The sequence below is a fragment of the Haliotis rufescens genome, unplaced genomic scaffold (assembly GCF_023055435.1).
Source record: "Haliotis rufescens isolate VD_foot unplaced genomic scaffold, xgHalRufe1.0.p SCAF_17, whole genome shotgun sequence".
NCBI classification, from domain to species: Eukaryota; Metazoa; Mollusca; class Gastropoda; order Lepetellida; family Haliotidae; genus Haliotis; species Haliotis rufescens.
The window spans coordinates 11,186,419-11,197,500 of record NW_025963857.1 but is presented as its reverse complement, the minus strand read 5'-3'; the positions used below and the strand labels follow the sequence as shown (position 1 = coordinate 11,197,500).

The window sequence follows — 11,082 nt, the reverse complement described above, 5'->3', positions numbered from 1 at the left end:
CCATCTTTCTCCTTATGTATGTATGTATGTATGTATGTGTGTGTGTGTGTGTGTGTGTGTGTGTGTGTGTGTGTGTGTGTGTGTGTGTGTGTGTGTGTGTGTGTGTGTGTGTGTGTGTGTGTGTGTGTGTGTGTGTGTGTGTGTGTGTGTGTGTATCATAAGGATACCACACCTCTCCTTATCGATAAGGATGTCAACTTCTTCTTATCTGTAAGGATACCATACCATCTCCTTATTGATAAGGTTGCCAGGGCACCTTCTTACCTCTAACAATACCAGACCATCTCCTTATTGATAATGTTGTCAGATCTTTTTCTATGTTAGGGTGACATAGCATCTCCTTATTGATAAGGTTGCCAGGGCACCTTCTTACCTCTAACAATACCAGACCATCTCCTTATTGATAAGGTTGCCAGACCTTCTTGTCTGTTAGGATGCCATAGCATCTCCTTATCATTAAGATTGCCAGGGCACCTTGTTACCTCCAAGAATACCAGACGATCTCCTTATCGATAAGGTTTCCAGACCTTCTTGACTGTTAGGATGCCATAGCATCCATCTCCTTATCAATCAGATTGCCAGGGCACCTTGTTACCTCCAAGAATACCAGACAATTTCCTTATCGATAAGGTTTCCAGACCTTCTTGACTGTTAGGATGCCATAGCATCCATCTCCTTATCAATCAGATTGCCAGGGCACCTTCTTACCTCCAAGAATACCAGACGATCTCCTTATCGATAAGGTTTCCAGACCTTCTTGACTGTTAAGATATCATGACATTACCTTATCGAAAAGGTATCCAGATCTCCTCCTTATGTATACGGATATCGGGACTTTCCCAATGTTATGCATATGTTTGACAGACCGTGACATATTTGTCATTAGAGGCTCCATATTCAATAAAATATGTTATCATGAAAATCAGACACGTGTTACCAAGCACACTCTCGATACACTAAATCGGAAGCGGAAATTAACTGCAATATTCCATATATCACAACGTGAATGAGTTTGCTTGCTTTACATATGTATAAACTCGAGGATGTGTAACGCCCAAATAATCGCTGAGATTATGTAACATGTTGCTTTAAATGGAAGATAGTGCTGTAATACAATTATTAAATGTTTTTTTTATTGGAAACAGGTGTTCGCGTTTTGTTGAGGATGAGAACAGATTGTTTTTGTATAATTGTACACAGTGTTGGTGGTCTTCCTGGCTCGCGTCTAAAACTAATATAAAACATGCAGTTCATTTTGTAAACAATGATATCATATTTGATAAGCTGTTGGCTATATTACAATTATTTATCCACATGGGGGGAGATAAGCGCGTTAATGAAAACGAAGTCCAACTACGACAATCAAACGGTCTTTTTACAGAGGCATATCGGCGGAGGTGTTTAAAACTTTAAAATATATTATTTACAATGTTGACGTTTAAAAACTTGTAAATGATTAGCATTTCTTATCTATTCCACGGACAGCCTCGGTGGTAACTTACACACTGACTGATGAGTGTTAGATAGAATCAGTATGACACATAGACTCATGCAAATATAAAACGTCAACGCCAGAGAATAACCAGTCTCGATTATCAGTCCAAATAGATTCCATTGGGTGTAAAAGGCAAAATGGTGGTAAAATATACGAGTGAGTGAGTGGTTTTACGCCGCTTTTAGCAATTATCCAGCAATATCACAGCGGGTGACACCAGAAATGGGCTTCACACATTGTACCCATGTTGGGAATCGAACCAGGGTCTTCGGCATGACAAGCGAACGCTTTAACCACTAGGCTACCCGACCGCCCCTGATATATACGAAGGGATCACTAATATCCGTGATAGCACCAGGTGTCCACGAAAAGGGTAAGCATGTTCGCTCAACTGCCAGCATCCGCCACTCGCAATTTGCATTGAAATGTGAATGCCATTTACGGGAGGATCTTTTTCATATGTGCACACATTTAATACTGAAAATACATAAATATAATAATCAACAAAAGATAAATACATATAATGACGTTGGCGTGTTTTTGCTGTTGCTGCGTGAAGCATTAACTATGTACTTTAGCCAAGTGTACAGGCTTTTTAACAAGGTGCGGTGGGTAGCCTTGTGGTTAAAGCGTTCGCTCGTCACGCCAATGGCCCGGGTTCGATTCCTCACATGGGTACAATGCATGAAGACTATTCTGGTGTCCGCAGTAATATTTCTGGAATATTGATACTAGCGACGTAAAACCATTCACTCACTGAAAACATGCTATGTTAATATTGCATTAAGTTTTGCAACGCATTATTTGTTTCTCACATGATTTCATTGGATCAAAGAATCTATTTTTAGGTAAGTCACTTTCACAGCCCTTTGGAACTCATTTGTTTGTTTGTTTGTTGTTTAACGACGCACTCAGCAACATTCCAGCTATATGACGGCGGTCTGTAAATAATCGAGTCTGGACCAGATAATCCAGTGATTGACATCATGAGCATCGATCCGCGCATTTGGCATACGATGACATGCATCAACCAAGTCAACGAGCCTGACCACCCGATCCCGTTAGTCGCCTCTTACGGCAAGCACGGGTTGCTGAAGTCCTATTGTACCCCGGGTCTTCACGGGCCCCCACAGATGTTCAAATATTTAACAAATTCATTGAAACAATACATTTTCTTGTTGTTGTTTATCAATTGTTTGAGAAAAGAAACACGGAGAAGAATGCTATAAATCAAACAAGAGGTGTATATAGGTATATCTATAAGCTTAAGATATAATCTCCTCCGCCCCCCCCCCCCCCCCCCGCCCCCCCCCCCCCCCCGCCCCCCCCCCCCCCCCCACACACACACACCACACCTCCCCAACACACACACGTACCCACACGCATATACACTTTGCAATTTCTCCCACTGCACAAAATATACCTATGTGTTGAAAAAAATAATTATTTTTAACCCCGCCCCATATTGCATAGTTTAGTTCTTGTTTATCAAATCCGCAAATCGTTGTAAATTTAAAACAAGCTTATCAGTTCTCATGTTAATAATTTCTGTTGTGTAGGATTTTCTGAATGTTCGAGGAAAAACATTACTCCAACCCAGGCATATTTTAAAAAAATGTTATGTTAAAACGAAATCATCGCATGGGCTTTGCAATTTCGTAGATATGCTACAATGCAAATTTGACCATCTGGGCTAGATTTCCCAAGAGAGTGATATCAGAGTTACCTCCCCTCGATTGACCACCAATCAAAGGAAACATTTTATGTATCTTTCCGTCAGAGACACTACCCTCTCCAGCAGCTGACGGCTCATGTTTCGCGCGATGAGCTAAGAATAACCCTCCCCGGTACCGAAGACAGACAGGCGTATCACACACACGCGACTCCCCGACTTGGTGATTTGTAATTAAAGTTAATTTTTAATGTTTGTTGGGATTTGAAATTCGAATTAAATAGCGTGGAAGTACGCTTGTTGTTTTAGTATTGAAGTTTTAGGATGAATAACGATGTACGTTGAATGATAAGATACACTATTGCATTTATATTCCGGTCAGGAAGAGTTGCAATGACATTTTTAATTCAACTGATATAAAAGTTCATTCTTAGTCGCGGCACGTGCAATATCCATGACATGGGTTATAGGAACACAGTGTTAATTTTGTGGACCGGCAATCGGTGAATAATATTCTTAGTCTAGCTATGTCACGCTGGCCTAAAAGCAACTGGGGCCTTGGAACACTGAGCCCAGTTGTTCACCCGAGATTCGACCCGTGCCATAAGGTGAGAATTGCTCTTTCCAGGTAGTATACCCATACAATCCACACTAGCCATATATTGTGACCATCTGATACTCAATAATCCCCCCCCCCCCCCCCCCCCCCCCCGACATACTGATACTAAGGATAAATAATTTATTAACTTAAACTTAGATCAGGTATTATATTTCATTGTGGACACGATATCCTTGTATATGATCATATGTAATTTTAATATGCATTTTAAATATTTTTTATGAAAGAAATAATGATGAATGAATTCCATTGTTACGTTAATCAGTCATCAGAATCGAATCTTTGCTTCATGATTGTAAAGTGTAAATGCAGTAATATTTTCTTCTTCACTAAATCAAGGAGCAAAGTGAAGATTTATCATCACTTAAACACAGCTTCCACTTCTCGGATCAACATCATCATCAAACTCTATCAGTCGATTATCATCAATTCATTATCCAGGTATTCTGTTTCTACGAATAAGGAAAACCACAGCTGTTTCGAGCTGATTGTTTGCCTTGAATCAAGATGCTCTGTGGAAATAATTGATGGCATGGTTATTCTTGCCACGAAAGGCTAGACAAGGGAGATAACCCAACCCATCTTATGACTAAGCTGTTCCCAATAGACCTTGTGCAAAGTTGACTCCAAACCTCGAACGCGGGTCTTTCAGCACGGCACGATGTTTCTAGGCAGAAAGGTGAGCTCGTTAAAACCGTTATGTTACACATGATCGTACAGTTGCATTTAGGACATGCTAACCATTTCGCGAACACTGTCACTGATGTTCACTATATTATTTTCATCGCTGTTGCCGTTTAGGATGAATCTGTTTCACCAGATTATCGAGACTGACTATTCACTGGCGTTGACGTTTTTTTCTGTGTATATTTATATTTCTTTTATATTTACTACCTCATAAAGACATTTGTATATAACTAACACACGCACACAGGAAAATAGTCTTCACAATAGAGATATGACTAAATAACAACCCGTTTTTTGTCATTTTTTACAGTTCACTGGGTACTCAGTATCGAATTTTTAAGAAATAAACTGATTTATTCACAAAAACATTGTTCAGCCGCTCTCAGCCCGTACCCTATGAGATTTCAATGACATGTATTCAATGCCCTGTGCTTATTCACAGATCTATCGTGGTATGAGGACATATATACTCTCACAGCGTCCGGGTTGTTGCTATGTGTATTCAAAATGTTTTTATAATCTAGTCACTTAACTGACATATGAACACTTAATAAATACTAACAACACATGTCATGATGTGTTCTGAAACTGAAAGTATTTTATAAAGCAATTAGCCTTTACATACGTGTACATTGTAAAGATATATATGCGGACATAGGAAGCAATACTTACATTTTAATGCAAAGGAAATCGATATGTCAAATAACAAGTTTCATTTCTTTTTAGTTTATGTTTATTATATATTCTGTATGTACACGTGTTGAGGAGATAATCGAAACTCATGTAATTTCTCATATTTTCATGCAATTAGAATTTTATTTAATCCTATTCAGTTATCAGTTCAGTTCAGTTCAGTAACGGTATATTTAAAAACATGCCATGGCATTATTTGCCACAGAGATGATCGGGTAATTGATTAGAGACAGCTTATTCAATAAAACCATTTTCTAAAATTTATTGAAGCTTAAAAGTCGTATGACTATTCTATTGCTACTTCGAAGGATTACTTTGAAATATGACATGAATCATTGATTTTAGATTGTTAGTTTCACCCGGATTTTAGTATCTGCAATGTATGGTGGATATATTTGCTTGGAATCAGCAAGTCTCCCCCCCCCCCCCCTCTCTCTCCCCCCCTCCTGAGGTTCAATCGTCCTTTTTAATCTACCACTGTACTGGTAGGGGATGACACCAATATACTTGAAAACTATTCTACGATCACAGCATGGCGGTTGCGATGTTCTTTTATCTTGTCAGTGTAGAAATGTTTACACAAGCATAGCGACGTGCAATGTACATCGACAATAATGTACTTATCAGTCAATCGTTATAATTGGCTTGTCATTGATATGTACATATCCATTTGATTAACAGCAATCTTGACATTTTCAAAAGTTTAACATATATATTTTTTATTGATGGCTTATTTAAACACGTACCTGTTGGTAACATGACAACATAGCTATGTATTATCTAAACAAGCGACTGGAGGGGCTTACTTGGGATGAATATCAGTCAATATAGGACTGCGTATGCGCACGTTGTTGGAATATTAAACGTGATCATATGGAAAATGAGTAAAGTGAGTGAGTGATTTGAGTTTAACTCCGCTTTGAACAATGTTTCAGTTAAATATCGGTTCTAAAAGAAGAGGCAAAACAGTATGAATCACTACCAGATATATATAATACCCAGAACAAATGAACATTCACTTGAAAACAATATAAACTGTCGGGAAAAAACAAGTTTACACTTGAAAACTGGATTTGACCCAAAAATTTCAAACATTATCAAAACGTTACTAGGCCGAAAACAGTCGCCGAGACACAACAAACATAAGGTTCAAAACACAACAAGATGCCCGTATCAAATATATAACTATCAAAAAAACATTTCTTGTTTTCTTCATTTGTAGCCACCATCCAACATCGGGGTATACTTTCTTCTACCAGGAACACTTTGAACATAGTTTATAAATATAAAATAATTACAGTAATAACATAAAGATGGATTGTGAGAAATTAAACATAGAATAACCAAAAACAATGAAGACAAAAAACACATACTGTTTTGAGAAATATTAAGTTATTAATATAGAAATAATTATTGTAAAAAGTGTTGTTATTAACAGATAAACATACATCACATAACGGATATGTCGTATATAGATAATATAAATTAATATGAAACAAAGTTAAATATGTCTTAAATAGCCACAACTATATGATGCGAAGGAGAAATATTACCTTTATATAAACAAATATAGATGTATTAAAACGATGAACAGAAAGTATGGATAGTCTGTGTTTAGAATTATATATGTTGTCAATAACAATACTCCAATGTGTTAACTATTACGGCAGCGGATGCTGCGTCATCTGGCTGGTATATCAATGATAATCATACATCTGATGCAGAACCTGGTGTCAAAACGTATAAATTGTAAAGCATGCTGAAATAGTTATTACATAGATGTTTGCTACGAACATTATGAATGACGTCCTTTTAACCCACTGAAGAAAACATACATATTCTTTTGAAGACCCTCCATTGTATAATATTTATTATCAAAATGTATGTTCATTCGCCGAAAGCAAAATGTTCCGTTGATCTATTGTTTAAAGTAGAACACACATTTTGTTTCATTGGCAATCGATGAACCTAAACAATTTGACATTGTTATTTTGAAAGAGGCTTTGATATCTCATAGCACTGATGACAAATAACAGTAAAGATGTGCATATAGAATAACATGCATACATAACTTTAGTTGATCATGTTCCCGTGATTGTTAGTTAACATGATGCATTGGTAGAATGAGTTTCTTATTGATAATAAAATAAATAAATACATAAGTATATGAATGAAGCCCTGGAAGGATAAACCAAATGTGACAGAATCTATAAAAAGGAAGCCATAGCCATGGTCATCAAAACGTTGATATTAAAAACATTGCACCTCCTGACCCCTCTGTTAATAACAGTGGGCAAATATGAAAATGACAATTTACAAAGTAATAAATCTAACACCGAGTTGACCACACATTTATGACCCCGTGAGCTGGCCTCAGGCCTCGCTCGGACATGGAATGGACACGGACTGTCAACGGAGGTGTCGCTTTCACCTGTTTACTTATGTAGATTTCAGCTGGATGTTTGATGGACAGAAATATACATCTACAAGTAGCATTGTGCGTGAGCCTTCGTGTTTCACAGGTGTGGAGGCATTCAAGTACGTATTGGTGAAGGTCAAAGGTCACATATACATCATAATGTATGCACGCGAGGGGAGGAGTCTTCATATGAACCTTTGATGTGTTGGCCTTTAAGAATAACAATGTCCAAAGTTTAGTTTATGAGTCGGAAAAAGTATTTAAAATTTAACGAGATCACCAATAAACGACAGTAAGAATCTATCTGGAACAATGAAAGTTATTGAAACAAATCTTTACAAGGCTGGAAATGAAATTAACAAAGCTCATGTGTCAGTGGATTAAAATTTGATGATCTTCACACACAAAACTGAAAATAGGTTGGTTCTAAATCTTGTCCTCACTTCCTCCCTTCTTCCCTCTCCTCCATTCGCCCCCCCTCTCTCTCTCTCTCTCTCTCTCTCTCTCGTGTTGTACTAAAATACTAAAGATGACAGGAGATACCAATATCTTAAGCACGCATAATGATATTACCATTTGTTTTTGTTATCAGTCTTATTAATAAAGATATACTGTATTGGATGAGTTATTAAATATACACATTATCCGTTTATCTTGATTTTACTAAGATTCCATGATATATTCATATTTCAAAATCAAATTTGGCTGCAGTGAAATTATTACAGACTGTTTTATAGTTGTCGTACTATACTACTCAAAAGAAATTAAGAACCATCCGATTCTTTCATATTACTATAGTTAATCTGACAGATTAACTATAGTAATATGAAAGAATAGGGTGAGTGGTACTATTCGTTCTTATTGGATTCATGTTATGGTTAATGGTATACTCGTGGGCGGTATAAGGTTATTGATACTCATGGGTGGTATATGGTAACTGTATACTCATGGATGGTATGGGGTTATTATATACTCATGGATAATAGGAGGTTATTGGTATACTCATAGATGGTATATGGTTATTGTATACTCATAGATGGTATAAGGTTATTGTATACTCATGGATGGTATAAGGTTATTGTATACTTATGGATGGCATAAGGTTATTGTATACTCAAGGATGATATGAGGTTATCGGTATACTCATAGATGGCATATGGTTATTGTATACTCATGGATGGTATATGGTTATTATATACTCATGGATAATAGGAGGTTATTGGTATACTCATAGATGGTATATGGTTATTGTATACTCATAGATGGTATAAGGTTATTGTATACTCATGGATGGTATAAGGTTATTGTATACTTATGGATGGCATAAGGTTATTGTATACTCAAGGATGATATGAGGTTATCGGTATACTCATAGATGGCATATGGTTATTGTATACTCATGGATGGTATATGGTTATTGTATACTCATGGATGGTATATGGCTATGTGTCTTTCCCTGAATATGATATATTGAAGAGAACATTGGGGAGGCGGGTAGCCCAGTGGTTAATGCTCGCTGGTCACGTCAAAGGCCCGGGTTCGATTCCCCATATGGGTACAATGTGTGAAACCCATTTCTAGTATCCCCGCCGTGGTGTTGCTGGATTATTGCAAAACCAGCGTAAAACCATAGAGAGAAAATTAACAACACAACACAACAGCATGGTTTTGAAGTCGTTTTTTTTGGTCATATTATTTTGAAGAACACAAATGAAGGTTACGCACACTGTTGTGAAGACACATTAAACCTTTTGAGAATAGAACCAGATTATTAAGCGTGACAAACGAATGCACAGACCACTGAGCTGGTCGTGACACCCTAACGCTGACATACGTACATTTAGGTACATATGTAAACGAGATCACGTAAATGTATTAGGGTATGAAAAAGATTACAGACATCGAAATGTGCAGCATTGTGGATTCTAGCCATGTCATACGTTTCTAAATTATGCAGTCATATTATTCACAATGCTTTCGCCATAGTACATATAACGTATAATATTCACGTTTACCACGCTCCAGAATACCAATAATGAGATTATGAATCAGTTTTATGCAATCTTCAAGGGATTTGATGACGTTAAATAAATACATAAGTATATGAATGAAGCCCTGGAAGGATAAAGCAAATGTGACAGAATCTATAAAAAGGAAGCCATAGCCATGGTCATCAAAATGTTGATATTGAAAACATTGCACCTCCTGACCCCTCTGTAAATAACAGTGGGCAAATATGAAAATGACAATTTACAAAGAAATAAATCTAACACCAAATTAACATAAAATGTACACATTAAAGAACATTGCCATGACATGGAAATCCCTGCAACAACTGAAGATGAGAACTGCATTATCCATGATTGGCAGCTATGTATAATATGACAATATAGATAAGAACCTATGTTTATGGCCTGTTGTCCTTAGGTTGGATCGATGATGCTAGAACTGAGATGGTTGTAGTGAGTGAGTGAGTTGGGTTTAACGCCGCTTTTAACAGTATTCCAGTTATATGGCGGCGTGTCAGCTTAATGTGGGAGGAAAGCCCGAAGTGATGCAGGTCTCTGACGTTTACCACTTCGGTGAAACCCACGAGCACGGGTATGGTGCTGACAAACCTAGAAACATAATTGGGGCGAACCGGGATTCGAACCCATAATCATAGGTTTCTGGCGTGCCCAAGGGACGCAACTCTGCACAGCGAATCGCGGCCCCTTAGACGACTGGGCCACCTGTGCCCCCTGAGAAAATAAATGTATTTTGGGGTGGGGTGGGCCTATGCGGAGAAGGACCATCCCCAAACACGTTTATGATGATGATGATGATCTCTCTATTACACTGTTACTGTAATAACTGGCTTTTAGGGAATGGATAATTTATTACGTTAAATACGGTACATAGGATTGTAACTAGAATGGTATTCATCATGCATAAAGCATGCCGGGGACATGTATCATCCCATATCTGAAATGTGTGTATGTGTGTATTTTCTCAATAAAAGAAATCGAAAAAAAACCCACCGAACACTATATGATACACATAGGACGTTAACTTATAATTTTATACAGGACACACTTTGCGTAACTTATATCAATTACAAGTATCGATTCATAGCGGGAGTCAATTACAATCATTTCTCAACAGAATAAATAGTCCGAAAACTGAAATGTGAAAAATCGTTTAATGGCTTCTTTCGAATAAAAGATCGCCTCGGACCTGTGATTATAGACAGTAGCGGTTCCACAAGAAACACTTTTGAAAACGTTCTTTAACAACTTTCCTCTCTGCAATATCAAAAGAGTTACAGGAAATTATAGAAAATAGCCCCTTTCCAAATGTCGTTTCCAGTGATTGTAATGAGTGTGTAATTATGAAATAAAACACGTCTTCCCGTATAGTGCGTCGATGTTCATTTCAAATGAGACTCGTGTTTAACATGTAACGGTGAAATTGACGACACATAAATGCAATCATTATAAACAATAGAGTGGTATATC

General features: G+C 37.3%; 1 protein-coding gene across 1 annotated transcript in view; it reads left to right on the top strand.

Annotated features, from left to right (window-relative positions):
• The first annotated feature begins 4,386 nt into the window (after positions 1–4,386).
• Positions 4,387–11,082, top strand: part of LOC124141259 (homeobox protein araucan-like) — a 29,253-nt gene continuing 22,557 nt past the window's right edge. Inside the window, exon 1 of the mRNA XM_046511182.2 lies at positions 4,387–4,465. Coding sequence (XP_046367138.1) covers positions 4,448–4,465 — 18 coding nt within the window. The 5' untranslated portion in view covers positions 4,387–4,447. The remainder of the gene's footprint in view (positions 4,466–11,082) is intronic.